This window comes from Salvelinus sp. IW2-2015, linkage group LG8 (assembly GCF_002910315.2).
Source record: "Salvelinus sp. IW2-2015 linkage group LG8, ASM291031v2, whole genome shotgun sequence".
NCBI classification, from domain to species: Eukaryota; Metazoa; Chordata; class Actinopteri; order Salmoniformes; family Salmonidae; genus Salvelinus; species Salvelinus sp. IW2-2015.
The window spans coordinates 30,387,608-30,403,027 of NC_036848.1; the positions used below are offsets into that span (position 1 = coordinate 30,387,608).

Below are 15,420 nucleotides of genomic sequence, written 5' to 3' on the forward strand. Positions count from 1 at the left end.
TTGTGCTTTTGGGATAAGATTCCACAATGATTCTTTAGTTGTGGACACTAAATCACTGCACTCCCTCTCTTGCTGTTGGTCCTCATCTTTGTAAGTCACCTTGATTTAGCACCAGTGTATTATCACTGTCTTTATGAAACTTTTAGCAAACTCCATGACCGTAGCTTAAGCAWGGGGCTATAGAAGCACACAAGTAGACCACAAATGCATGCTGGGGCGGGGATGCCCTGAGCTCGTGAAGTGAGCMTTACTGGAGCGAAATTGGAGCGGGCGAGAAGGCCGATGCTCCAGCCTTTGGGAATCTCGCTCTGCTCTCCATGAAAAATTGGGCATGCTCCGCTCTGCTCCAGCTCCACTCACATAGTCTGGTATTAGTAGCCTAAACCAAGGCTGAAGAACATCCCCGTATCTTATCCTTCGACCCTGTGTGGATGGGTAATTGGGGTCTTTGTCCCTCCGTTCCCCACTCAATGGCGCGTACGTGCATATGATCTTATTTAATATGCTCAAGATTGCTCTCAAGTGTGTGTGGTATGCTTTTGCGTGTGTGTGTGTGTGTGTGCGTGCCTGTGGGTGTGTTTGTGTGTGGGATGCTTGTGTGTGTGTGTGTGTCTTCCTGGCACTTATTCCCAATGATCAGAGAGATGAGTAGGTTAATTATAGTATAATCAGAGCCTTCTTCCTGTAGATCACTTTCTATTCTAGGGGGGGTTGGCTGTTGGTCCTGGAACCCATTGCCCAGCTGCAATCAATCAGCCCCCCTACACACACACACACACACCACAGACACACACACACACAACCCCATCTCCCGACCACTTTTACTCTAATGCAAGATGAGAGCCAGTGAAGTGGGCACCTGAGCTCCTGGCAGCCACATACAAATGCGTCTCTCCAGCTCGTATGCTAGGTTTGCCCACGCTAAAGTCACCATATGGGAATAAGGTACAGGCCACACGCTAATTAGCGGGCACAGGGTCATGCTGACAAGTGTTATCCTGCCCTTGAAGCCTTCTGATATTGCGCTTTATTTGGCTCCCCTACTCACATAACTAATTTAATTGTGAAAAACAACATTTCTATTTGAATTTATTCAGCTGATTCAGGGCTCTACACTAAATCTTTCCACTGGTGGCACTGGTGCAACCCACTTTAAGTTGATGGCAACAGCACATGATTTAGTCCCACTATTTTTCACCGCTGCGTGGCAATAATGACCTGCCCTGTGTCCCATAATGTACATTCATTACATACAGATCCAGGCTTATAATGACTAGCGATCTTTTAAATTAGCATGCCCTTGCAAGGCTTGACATTCAGGTAAATTTGCCAGTGGCAGACCGGGCCAGTGTCAACTGAAAGCAACTGGCCCAAATGAAAAAATACTGGCCTGGGAAASTGGATGATGCATGCATAATTTAAATGTTATCTTTAATTTGCGGGCTGGGGCAAGTAGCCTATCATGACCTACTTTCCATTCACGCCCTGATCTGTTTCACCTGTCTTTTTGCTTGTTTTCTTTATGGTAAATTCCTTTTTCCCGGTTTCATTTTTCCCGGGTATCCTAGTATTTCTTTTATGAAATCACACTTTTTTTGTAGAACAACTAAAACAATTGAATGTACTAAGACCAKAACAATGCTTAAACCACATCAGGAGGCCACTTTTGAGGTCTGGGAACAATCCCCTCAAAATTAGAAAGTTGAAGCTCATTTGTTACATTTCTACACAATTTAAAACCCCTAAAATTCTATTTGGAGAACAGCAAAAACAAACAAAAATGACCCCATTCATTGTAGTAGTAAAAATAAAGAAGAACCATTGGAATGAGTAGGTGTGTCCAAAATAGCCTCGCAGTAGTGATTATTGTGTTATGGTTMAGATGGAATGATCTAGGTGCAAATGTATTTGAGGCCGGAGGCAAAGTACATAAGGGGCCAGTYTTTGAGACAGAATATTTTCATACGGGGTGTTAGTTGCAGAGTCTGTCAGGACCGACATAAGTATATTCTATGGAGTCCCAAAAACAAAAGCGTTAACATTACAGGGAATTGGGGAAGCGGAATTGAATATGACTGGGGCGGAGATTTGTGAGGCTCATAGATTAAGGAAGTGGGTAATAGTCTCTGGGGAGCGATACCACTCATCTGTGTATAGTGATACAGGGGATAGCTCATAGTAGAGGAAGGCCAGCTAACTGTGCACAGTACAGAGACTACTATGAATTCAAGTTGAACGTCACACATACCCAGATCATGGTGGGAGTWGCAGAGATAGTGTTGTCATTTCWGACACAATGGTCAATTTTCAGTGAGGGGTTCATCGAAAGCGATACAACTACTACCCATGGCTCTGACCATAGGACCAGTAACAATACCTGGATCATTTTACATGGCGACGGGTGTGGAACCAATTTTGGGGTTGGWTAATCAATGCAAAATGCCAGGGGAATGGATTCTAAAAAGTAACAAGTTYAAATTGGCACGGGCAAGCACTCCTTCAAAATCAGAAAACCTTGGGCGGTTTTTTTAACCTCGTGAGACACTTTATTCCGTCTTCTTCTGAAATAGCTTTATAGAACTGACGAAAGGGAGGAGAGGTCACGAGAAATTAGAGTGGAGATAATATTGTGAGTAATTGTTTGTGGAGTTTGGTAACCCCAATGCTGTCGCTTGACAGAATTGCTTTTCAGAACTCTACAAATAATGTTCTTAGGTACCCAATTTTATCGATTTCTGTGCCTCTCGCGACGGTGTCTAGGGTGTTCAAATTTCCTCATTCATGGCTCGGATACACGGCCACTATTAACAATTTTCCAAGGTAGTGAAACCCACTTCGGCGAGTAGTTATGGTATTTGTGCCTATTAATTGGCCACGGCACCTGATACCTTAGAACCAAAACTGAAGAGTCTGCCAATTTAATGCTGGAGAATACCAGAGCCCTAATGTCTTTACACCAGTGTCACATTTCAAATATCAATGTTGTTGACAACACACATTACCCAAATTATTCACAGTTGTCTTCCAATTTCCACATAATATGTCACGGTTGTCCGCACCAATAGGGCATAAACCAACCTCTCTCCTTATTGCTACTGCTACAGTTCAAACAACGTTCAAATATCTTTTTGCTTTTCTAACCATTTTTGCTTTTCTAACCATGAATGTGTTTCAACCTTCTATAACCATCCACATTCCCTCCTTTTGTCCTTCTCCATGGACTACTTCTCTACAACCTACCGTACTAGTTCACAAGGATAACAATTTATCCATACACACACACTCTAGCCACCCCCCCCCCCTTTATGGGTTTAGTAGGGAACCAACCCCACTTACCCTCTGCAGGTACCAACCTAATTACCTTCCAGGAATTACCCTATGCTTATATGAAGCTAGCAGGAACCAACCCACTTGGGATTTACCGCCTTGGAGTTATCCTCCACAGGGACTAACCTGCCCGGGATAACATTCCAGGACTTACCCTATACTTTATGGTACTCTCAGGAAAATAACCCACTCAGGATTTACCCCCTAGGATTTACCCTCTGCAGGTACTACCCTGCTCTGGTTTTCTAGGTCAATATCCTATCATTTGTTCAGCCTACGACTCTCATCTCCCCAATAAGTCAGAATGAGTGATAACAGGTATAGGAACTGTGSCTASCTTGTTTTTGGTGCCGGCTCCTGTTTCACTGATTCAGACTTTCTAGTTCGACTGTAAATCGTGGTGAATCCTGCCGACAATGCCAACTGTTAGGTTCGAAGCGAACAGAGTAAAACTCAGGACAACTAGTAAACCTCAAACCAATTTCATTCACCCAATGTGTCAAACAGCTGAAAAAACAAAGATATATTTCCACCAGAACAAGTATTTATACCCTCCCATTAGGCGGAAACAACTCCTTGCATATCTAGACAGCCAATACATCTCTGTTGCTAGGCAGGAAGTTAAGTGATGTGTGTAATAAAACTGTTCCGTCTCATTTCATTTGACCTGACCTGACCTCGGCCCAAATTCCTTACTCCCTAATCCACTGCTATTCAACCTTATCAGTGACCGCAACCAAGTGATTGGCTTTTTCCTCACTCAGTAACTTTCCATACCCCTAGTTCTTATCCACCCTCCATTGACCCCGCCATATACATTCCTTATACATGTAATAATTAACTTCTAGTATAGCAAGTATTTCAAGCTAGAATCCAACAGTCCCTCCTTTTTGAATAGTAGCCCCATACTGTTCAACATTATATAAACTTTGAAATGACTTATAAATGAACAGAAAATAAAACATACTTAACATTCTCAGTTGATTTGTATGTTAACTTATTAAGGCCTCTGATCAAAAATCACACTATGCAGACTCTGCAGGAGATGTGATGCTATAATTACAGCGAACTTCCCTTCCGGTGAGGTGATCTCCTGTATACAGGGATCTGTAGCTAGTCTTACAAGTGTTTTACCTTCTTGAATGAACCCCTCACTGAAAGTTGACAATACTGTCTGAAATGACAACACTATCTCTGCTACTCCCACCATGATCTGGGTATGTGTGACGTTCCACTTGACTTCATAGTAGTTATGTGACCGACCGGCTCGATTCGGTCTTATGTAACAAAATGTGAAATTGTGTTTTTTACATTGGATAAAAGTAGAGARTCAGAGCTAGAAAATGATATATCATACACTATYGTTGAGGAACAATAGGAAAGTTGATAAACTTTTATCCTCGCTTTTGAGAAAATGGTCTTTGAATAACTTGGTACCTACTGTAGGGCTCRTCTTTGTSTACACCCATTCACACCCTCTTTTGTTTATTTAACTTTTATTTAACTAGGCATGTCAGTTAAGAACAAATTCTTATTTACAATGGTGGCCTACCCCGACCAAACCCGGACGACGCTGGGCCAATTTTGCACCACCCTTTGGGACTCCCAATCACAGCCGGGTGTGATACAGCCTGGATTTGAACCAGGCACTGCTGCACTATTGCACTGAGATGCAGTGTCTTAGACCACTGCGCCACTCTGGAGCSCTCTTAAGTTTTAGCCCCATCCATCTCTTTAATGGTTGTTCCGAGTGTTCTGTCCTAACAACAGCTGTCATGCACCCAAGCTAACTGGCTAACGTTGGCTAGCTTGCTATCTGTTTKCAGACACAAATGAGAAAACAGCTCACTATCCACTTTACTCCTCCCTAGCAGAGCTGGCTAGGCTGTTTTTATGTTATCCAGAGCGTTGGTGAATGCAACTATGCTGCTGGCAACAATCGATGCATTTTTGCCAACGTTTACTGACACCGGCCGTATTCAACGGGTGATGAACGTTCGGAAATTTGGCAGTTATTCTGCACTCTGGCACACTCAGACGAAAGGGCTCTGAAATCGCAATAGATAGCCAGAGCAAATTTACAGTTGTCGCAGTGACATTCTTTTGAAATGGTTACTTGCATAGTAGAATCTTTTGTTAAGACATGTAGCTAGTTAGCTAGGTAAACAATGAACTATAARCCCAACTCATGACATTATTACCCTGCATAAATCTGCAGGTAGCTAACTAACCAGGTTCAATGTTAGCTAGCTAACATTAGGCTATAACTAGGCTATAACACAGATCATACACGTAACGTTAGCTAGCTGACCTAACAACAGCAGTCAAGCACCCAAGCTAACTGGCTAGCGTTGGAGTTTGGGCGTGGTGTCTCTCCATGCGCACTTCACGTGGACGGTCTCAGGACATGCCGCACTCAGCTTCAGGTAGAAGTGTTGAAGGACAGYGCCGAAATGAACGACATTGTCGCCATTACATCAGCTGGTTAGAGGGGGTGAGGCTCACACTGTTCTCGGTCGAATTATTCCTTCCATGCATCTAGATACCGGCTGTAGTCACTATCGCCATAACTTCGAGAGAGGACAGATCAGAACAACAGTTGAATGCATTTCTGATTCAGGAAATCCAGACAGATTTTTCCCCGTATGACTAATTATTACATTCCACACTTTTTTTAATACAAAATGTCTTAAGACAAACGTCAAAGGGTATACCAACGCACTGTTGAAACCATTTTGCAAATTGGCTTAAAGTTCCTTATCAWACTGGTGACCACACCGCAGAGTTACCGGGTCAGGGAGTTAGAGGGCTAACCCTTYGGGAGAAATCCRGACCATACAGCAGACCCTATCTGGTGAGATTTGTTATTGAAGCAAAGACAAAAATGAAACAACCAAAATAACTACAGTAATACACTTCTTCATATGTACCAGCATGAACAGTTMTATTATCATCATTTAGTCATTTCCAGAGTGTGCAGTCACTTTACTCTCTGAATTTAAAGTAGTTTGTTCAATTTGTTTTTGCTAATTGCATTGACGCACTCGTTATTCTTGTGTCGAACAATTTAACAATKATTTGCAGTCATTTGATCATTTCCAGTGCTGTTCTCTTTGTGTATTGTTTATGCTGATTCAAGCAGACAATTGCCYTAATGACATTGTTTTAGTTAATTAACTGAGATTTCATGATATTAAATTCATGCTGTTTGTAAATTGTTACTGTTAGCTAAATAATGGAATTGTGCTCATGCCTTTAGACTGAAAACATAATACAAGTGACGAAGACCATACTCATCAGCTTCTCATCAGACCTCTGTCTCACTTGGACTTTTCATTAGATCCCATTTGCTGAWATAATGGTTACCATTGCTTAATCGTCTTCTAACATTGATTAATCATATTCTAATCTGAAAGATTGCTTGATTGGCAAGCGCAGTATGTTGTAGGAATGTTGTCTGAATGTTGTCTTTTCTTCTTTACAGATAAGCTMGAGAACAGAGGAGACGTGTACCAAAGGAGGAAAGGCCCCTATGCCGATGCTGGCTCTTCAGACTCCGAGGGACAGGAAGTGGGCAGTCGGCAACAGGATGGTGCAGGGCAAACAGGAAGCAGCTGGAGGCGCATCGTCCTCCTGATCCTGGCCATCACCATCCACAACATCCCAGGTGAGAAGAAGAACRCACCATAGCCCAGTCTGTGTTGCTCAGTCCCAAACCAACCCCTACACCCTAACTTCTAGATCCTAGCCCCTATCATATTTCCCTAGTATTTTCATCAACATCTGAATTGGATAGGTTAGGTTCTTAAGGATCAGTAATATGGTAACAGGCTGATTCCCTTTGTGGAATTTTCCCCATATTACTGAAGCTACACCTCAGCAATCCTCTCAGAGGGAGTAGTGGGTAGGGGTCATTTTAGTATAGCTAAAGATATATCTGTAGCAGTGATTTTGAAGAGCTAACACACCATTTGCTATAGCTTTCTCCTCTAGTTGGTAGGCTTGGGCGGTATACTGTATATACCGTATACCGGGGTATTTGGAATAAGCCACGGGATGGWTTTTCAATATAATCAAAACAATGTCTTTGAGGTTTTTCAATCAATTTGAATATTTGTAGCCACTTTTTAAGTTAATACCTGCAGTCAACCTTTGCAATACGTTATCTTACATTATGAAGCTTACAGTAGTTCCGCAGAACTGTTGACCCACTCACGTGTTTGTTTGTAAAAAGCACGGAAGAAAGCGGGAGCTGGTGAGTCCAGCTGTGTATTTGGTTTAACTTGCTAGTTCGGWAAGTAAGTGGCTGAATTAATAAGGAGGCCAATGGGCTTTTTGTGTTTATAACACCGCCTTGTGTACTAAAACGGTAATAAAACTGAAATCCCGGGATGAGAGAAGGACGGTATGACGATACGAACATCTGGATACCGCCCAACCCTACTAGTCTGACTGATGATGGAGTATTGATGAGYATGAGTTGTGCTTTCCTGAAGGGGCTATGCACTTACCGCTAGGCGTCCCCTGCTTGTTGAGGCAAGTCTGCTCCTATCTGTGTTTTCACCGTAATTWGACCTGCGCCAACTGGGAGAATCAATAGCAGTGTTTTCAGAGGTTTCAGGGGGGAGAGTGTGATCCGTGGTCATAAGAGTGTGACCGGCTTAGGATGCAGGAGCATCCCTGTGTCACGCCACATGTGTTAGTGAAATATGGATGAGAACAACAAAAACTGTCCTTTAATTCAATGTACAAACATAGTTAGCTAATTGATGGCCTCGCCCCAAAGTGTGGTCCTTTTAATTGGAGGAAAAAGTCAGCGTGAGAAGTTTAATTGATTCCTGTGTTCACGGGCAGTCTGGCTTAACTCCACGTGAACAGATGTGCATAGTTTAATGACAGTGTTCGGGTGAAGTTGCCCCTACACGCTGATCTTGGGTCAGTTTTACATTTTCAATGCTAATGGTTAAGGTTAGGGTTGGGGAGGGGAAGCTGATCCTAGATCTGTACCTAGGGGGAATTACACCTCAGAGTTTTAATGCCGGTGTTTTCCAGGAAGTGCGGATGAACGCTCATCCATATGAATTGGTGACACGTACCGTCTGTGATATCATGGCTGGTGAAATACAGTAATCTGAATCAGCACGCATAGCAACAATGAGTTATAGACTATACAGACACATCATTTACCTGGTATGTCTTAATGTTAGCATGACAAGGCCATGTTACAGGCGTCAATTCAGTGCAGTTTTTATTGGGGGGGGGGGGGGATATCAGAGCTGGTGAAATGTAGTCATTTGAAACAGAACGTAGTGACAATTACAATACACATACAGACACATCATTACACCCCGTTAGCCTGGTATATCTCAATGTTATCATGACAAGGCCATGCATGCTACAAGGCATCAATTTAGTTTCAATTTTGTCTGAGTGTGGAAGTGGTGATCCTAACTGACCTAAGACAGGGAATTTTTACTAACATTAAGTGTAAGGAATTGTGAAAAACTGAGTTTAAATGTATTTGGCTAAGGTGTATGTAAACTTCCGACTTCAACTGAAGTCCCCACAAGAATAGTAAACAAACTAAATATTTGACCATGTCACGCCCTGGCCATAGAGAGGCTTTTATTCTCTATTTTGGTTAGGCCAGGGTGTGACTAGGGTGGGCATTCTAGTTTCTTTATTTCTATGTTTTCTATTTCTTTGTGTTTGGCCGGGTGTGGTTCTCAATCAGAGGCAGCTGTCTATCGTTGTCTCTGATTGAGAACCATACTTAGGTAGCCCTTTTTTCCACCTGTCTTTTTGGGAAGTTGACTTTGTTTAGGGCACATWGCCTTTAGCTTCACGGTATGTTTTTGTAGTGTTTATTGTTTTGTTCGGCGTCATTTTTATTAATAAAAGAAAAATGTACGCTCACCACGCTGCACCTTGGTCCTCTTCATTTAACGGCTGTGACAGACCAACTGGCGACATTTTGCTCTTCCAAACAAGGTCAAATGCAATTTCTAGGGGGTTTAGGGTTAAGGTTAGAATTAGTGTTAGGGTTAGGAGCTAGGGTTAGTTTTAGGGTTAGGAGATAAGGTTAGGTTTAGGGTTAAGGTTGGGTTTCGAGAAAATAGGATTTTGAATGGGACTGAATTGAGTGTCCCCACAAGGTCAGTTATACAAGACTGTGTGTGTGTCTGTGTGTGTGTGTGTCTGGTAATCGTGTTGGATCAGGGACAGGGGAAATGTAATCAATCAACAGCTCAAAGCTGACAGGTATGGGAGCACTCAAAGGCATAATTTAACTTACTGAGGATTAGCGTGATAGCATTGGAACGCGTACAAATATACTACCGGACCCCAGTTCTCTCTCCCAGAGCCATCGTCATGCTTCTCTGGTCATCAATGATTATTGACTAGATGTATTACTACCATTACGCCGCTGTTCATTGATTATTCATTTCCATGAGCATTAGTGTGTACAGTATCTATTTATCCTGCTACTGGTCACTATTACTTGTGTTTACATGTATATATTACCATTAGTATATTACCATAAGTATTTATGTATATCTGCTACCAGTCACTTCAACAACAACAAAAATCAACATATATAGCAATTAGACCTAGACGACATAACTTTCTCTGATATAGATCATTAATATTTACATTTCCCAAATAGACATAATTGTGGAGATAGATGGATACACACACACACACACACACACACACACACACACAAATGACTGTTCATCGTATAATGTTTCCTGACCTCGGCTGGTGTGGACTGGACTGATCTGAACCGCAACACAGAAACCTCCCTAGGCTTATCAGTTACCAGTAGTCAGCCCACTGAGCCATTCACCAGTCCACTGTTAATTAAGCTTCCCCACATTGAGCCCACCAAGCCATGCTGCTGTCTCTGACTGTCCCTGTCCTCCCCTGAGAATTGGCTGTGTGTGTGTGCCACATTTACATGATAGAAGCTTGGCAAGCCACAGAGCACTACCAAGCAAGCCTTTTCTCTGACTAACCAACAAGGCGTGCAACAAATTTGACTGTGCGATTGACAGCTGAATACAGTCCCCCTGAGAGGTCACTAGCGGTTGGGGATACGGATCCCACACACACACACGCACGGACGCAGGCACACACACGCATACACACACAGATAGTGAGAGGATGAGTACATATGAGCTCGTTTTGGTCCAGTGGCCCAGCTCCAGGCTCTGCCCCAGGCTCAGCGGACCAAACAAAGCCCCCCCCCTCTGGCGATGCTCAACAGTGGTTGGCTGTAGGCTTGTCCTCTGGGCCTGTGGCCTTTTCTTTAAAGCTTCATTGCTCAGCTTAATCTGCACTCATGTTTATAAGAGCTTTTGGGATTTAGCCCTCTGAGGTGTATAGTCTCTTCTTCTTTTTATCGCCAAGCAATGTTTTCATGTTTACTCTGTGCTTGACACTGAAAGAGACATGCTTAGATACAGATTGTTTGGAAGGTAATTTGTATTTGATCTAAATAATTTTTCTTCACTCAGTTGTTTCCCTGAGTATTCTCTCTCATGTTCCTCTACATCTCTGTTTTCCATGCTGACTGTGTGTGTGTGTGTTGTGTGTGTGTGTGTGTGTGTGTGTGTGTGTGTGTGTGTGTGTGTGTGTGTGTGTGTGTGTGTGTGTGTGTGTGTTGTGTGTGTGTGTGTGTGTGTGTGTGTGGTGTGTGTGTGTGTGGTTGAGCATAGATGTACATGTGTGTATGTGTAAGAGTGCATCTGTGCCTGACCATGCACATACAGTTGAAGTCAGAAGTTTACATACACATAGGTTGGAGTCATTAAAACTTGTTTTTCAACCACTCCACAAATTTCTTGTTTAACAAACTATAGTCTATACACATACAGACACATCATTACACACCATTAGCCTGGTATATCTCAATGTTATCATGACAAGGCCATGCATGCTACAAAGGCGTCAATTTAGTTTCAATTTTGTCGGAGTGTGGAAGTGGTGATCCTAACTGACCTAAGACAGGGAATTTTTTACAAGGATTAAATGTCAGGAATTGTGAAAAACTGAGTTTAAAATGTATTTGGATAAACTGTATGTAAACTTCCGACTTCAACTGTACAGTCGTGGCCAAAAGTTTTGAGAATGACACAAATAATAAATTTTCACAAAGTCTGCTGCCTCAGTTTATATGTGGCAAATTGCATATACTCCAGAATGTTATGAAGAGTGATCAGATGAATTGCAATTCATTTCAAAGTCCCTCTTTTCCATGCAAATGAACTGAATCCCCCCAAAACATTTCCACTGCATTTCAGCCCTGCCACAAAAGGACCAGCTGACATCATGTCAGTGATTCTCTCGTTAACACAGGTGTGAGTGTTGACGAGGACAAGGCTGGAGATCACTCTGTCATGCTGATTGAGTTCGAATAACAGACTGGAAGCTTGGTGCTTGGAATCATTGTACTTCCTCTGTCATCCATAGTTACCTGCAAGGAAGCACATGCCATTAATCATTGCGTTGCACAAAAAGGGCTTCACAGGCAAGGATATTGCTGGCAGTAAGATTGCACCTAAATCAACCATTTATCGGATCATCAAGAATTCAAGGAGAGCGGTTCAATTGTTGTGAAGAAGGCATCAAGGCGCCCAAGAAAGTCCAGCAAGTGCCAGGACCGTCTCCTAAAGTTGATTCAGCTGCGAGATCAGGGCACCACCAGTACAGAGCTTGCTCAGGAAAGGCAGCAGGCAGGTGTGAGTGCATCTGCACGCAGAGTGAGGCAAAGACTTTTGGAGAATGGCCTGGTGTCAAGAAGGGCAGCAAAGAAGCCACTTCTCTCCAGGAAAATAATCAGGGACAGACTGATATTATGCAAAAGGTACAGGGTTTGGACTGCTGAGGACTGGGGTAAAGTAATTTTCTCTGATGAATCCCCTTTKKGATTGTTTGGGGCATCCGGAAAAAAGCTTGTCCGGAGAAGACAAGGTGAGCGCTACCATCAGTCCTGTATCATGCCAACAGTAAAGCATCCTGAGACCATTCATGTGTGGGGTTGCTTCTCAGCCAAGGGAGTGGGCTCAKTCWCAATTTTGCCTAAGAACACAGCCATGAATAAAGACTGGTACCAACACATCCTCCGAGAGCAACTTCTCCCAACCATCCAGGAACAGTTTGGTGACGAACAATGCCTTTTCCAGCATGATGGAGCACCTTGCAAAAGTGATAACTAAGTGGCCCGGGGAACAAAACATCTATATTTTGGGTCCATGGCCAGGAAACTCCKCAGACCTTAATCCCATTGAGAACTTGTGGTCAATCCTCAAGAGGCGGGTGGACAAACAAAACCCCACAAATTCTGACAAACTCCAAGCATTGATTATGCAGGAATGGGCTGCCATCAGTCAGGATGTGGCCTAGAAGTTAATTGACAGCATGCAGGGCGGATTGCAGAGGTCTTGAAAAAGAAGGGTCAACACTGCAAATATTGACTCTGCATACACTTCATGTAATTGTCAATAAAAGCCTTTGACACTTATGAAATGCTTGTAATTATACTTCAGTATTCCATAGTAACATCTGACAAAAATATCCAAAGACACTGAAGCAGCAAACTTTGTGAAAATTAATATTTGTGTCATTCTCAAAACTTTTGGCCACGACTGTACACGTGTGTGTATAAGCAGCTTCCCAGTATATTCCTCGCTAATGTTCAGTCTCTGTTGAAAATAAAGTAGACAAGGCAACAATGCGACACAAACAACACAGTTACACATGGGATAAACAAACGTACAGTCAATAACACAATAGAAAAATCTATATACCGTGTGTGTAAATGTAGTAAGATTAGGGAGGTAAGGCAATAGTAATATATATAGTAATAATAGGCCATAGTGGCGAAGTAATTACAATTTAGCATTAACACTGGAGTGATAGATGTGCAGATGATGATGTGCAAGTAAAAATACTGAGGTGCTAAAGAGCAAAAAAATAACAATATGGGGATGAGGTAGTTGGGTGGGCTATTTACAGATGGGCTGTGTACAGATGCAGGGATCGGAAAGCTGCTCTGACAGCTGATGCTTATAGTTAGTGAGGGAGATATACGTTTCCAGCTTCAGTGACTTTTGCAATTCGTTCCAGTCATTGGCAGCAGAGAACTGGAAGCAAAGGCGGCCAAAGGAGGTTTGACTTTGGGGATGACCAGTGAAATATACCTGCTGGGGCGCGTGCTACGGATGGGTGTTGCTATGGTGACCATGAGCTGAGATAAGGTGGGGCTTTACCTAGCAAAGACTTATAGATGACCTGGACCCAGTGGTTTGCGACGGATATGTAGCGAGGGCCAGCCAACGAGAGCATACAGGTCGCAGTGGTGGGTAGTATATGGGGCTTTAGTGACAAATTGGATGGCACTGTGATGGACTGCATCCAATTTGCTGAGTAGAGTGTTGGGGCTATTTTTGTAAATGACATCGCCGAAGTCAAGAATCGGTAGCATAGTCAGTTTTATGAGGGTATGTTTGACAGCAGAGTGAAGGAGGCTTTATTGCGAAATAGGAAGACGATTCTAGATTTCATTCTGGATTGGGATGTTTTATGTGAGTCTGGAAGGAGAGTTTACAGTCTAACCAGACACCTAGGTATTTGTATTCGTACACATTTTCTAAGTCAGAACCGTCCAGAGTAGAGATGCTAGTCGTGCGGAAGGGTGCGGTCAGCGATCGGTTGAAGAGCATGCTTTTGGTTTTACTAGCATTTAAGAGCAGTTGGAGGCCACAGAAGGAGTGTTGTATGGCATTGAAGCTCGTTTGGAGGTTTGTTAACACAGTGTCTAAAGGGCCAGATGTATACAGAATGGTGTCGTCTGCTTAGAGAGAGGTGGATCAGAGAATCATTCGCAGCTAGAGCGACGTCATTGATATATACGGAGAAAAGAATCGGCCTGAGATTGAACCCTGTGGCACCCCATAGAGACTGCCAGAGGTCCGAACAAACAGGCCCTCCGATATGACACACGGAACTCTATCTGAGAAGTAGTTGTTGAACCAGGCGAGGCAGTCATTTGAGAAATCAAGCCTATTGAGAATGCCAAGTCGAAAGCCTTGGCCAAATCGATGAAGACGGCTGCACAGTATTGTCTTATCGATGGCGGTTATGATATCGTTTAGGACCTTGAGCGTGGCTGAGGTGCACCCATGACCAGCTCAGAAATCAGATTGCATAGCGGAGAAGGTACGGTGGGATTCGAAATGGTCGGTGATCTGTTTGTTAACTTGGCTTTCAAAGACTTTAGAAAAGCAGGGTAGGATAGAAATAGGTCTGTTAGAGTTTGGGTCTAGAGTGTCTCCCCCTTTGAAGAGGGGGATGACCGCGGCAGCTTTCCAATCTTTAGGGATCTCAGACAATACGAAAGGGAGGTTGAACAGGCTAGTAATAGGGTTTGTAACAATTGTGGTGGATAATTTTAGAAAGAGAGGGTCCAGATTGTCTAGCCCAGCTGATTTGTGGTGGTCCAGATTTTGCAGCTCTTTCAGAACATCACCTATCTGGATTTGGGTGAAGGAGAAATGGGGGAGGCTTGCGCAAGTTGCTGTGGGGGTGCAGAGCTGTTGACCGGGGTCGGGGTAGCCATGTATAAATTCATGACCAGCGAAGAAAAAAGCTTATTGCTTACAGTGTTTCCTAGCCTCAGTGCAGTGGGCAGCTGGGAGGAGGTGCTCTTATTCTATATGGTCTTTACAGTGTCCCAGAACTTTTTGGAGTTTGTGCTACAGGATGCAAATTTCTGTTTGAAAAAGCTAGCCTTTGCTTTCCTATCTGCCTGTACATATTGGTTCCTAACTTACCTGAAAAGTTGCATATCGCGGGGGCTTTTCGATGCTAATGCACTATGCACAGGATGTTTTTGTGCTGGTCAAGGGCAGTCAAGTCTGGAGTGAAACCAAGGGATATTATCGTTTTCTTAGTTCTACATATTTTGAGATGGGGCATGCTTATTTAAGCTGGTGAGGAAGACACTTTTAAAGAAATAACCAGGCATCCTCTACTGAGGGAATGAGGTCAATATCCTTCCAGGATACCCGGGGCCAGGTCGATAGAAAA

General features: G+C 43.2%; 1 protein-coding gene across 1 annotated transcript in view; it reads left to right on the forward strand.

Moving 5' to 3' along the window:
- The window catches only part of LOC111968220 (zinc transporter ZIP11-like), a 159,195-nt gene that overhangs the window by 99,536 nt on the left and 44,239 nt on the right, over nucleotides 1-15,420 (forward strand). The window contains exon 7 of the mRNA XM_070444637.1: nucleotides 6,812-6,994. Within this exon, the coding sequence (XP_070300738.1) occupies nucleotides 6,812-6,994 (183 nt within the window). The remainder of the gene's footprint in view (nucleotides 1-6,811; nucleotides 6,995-15,420) is intronic.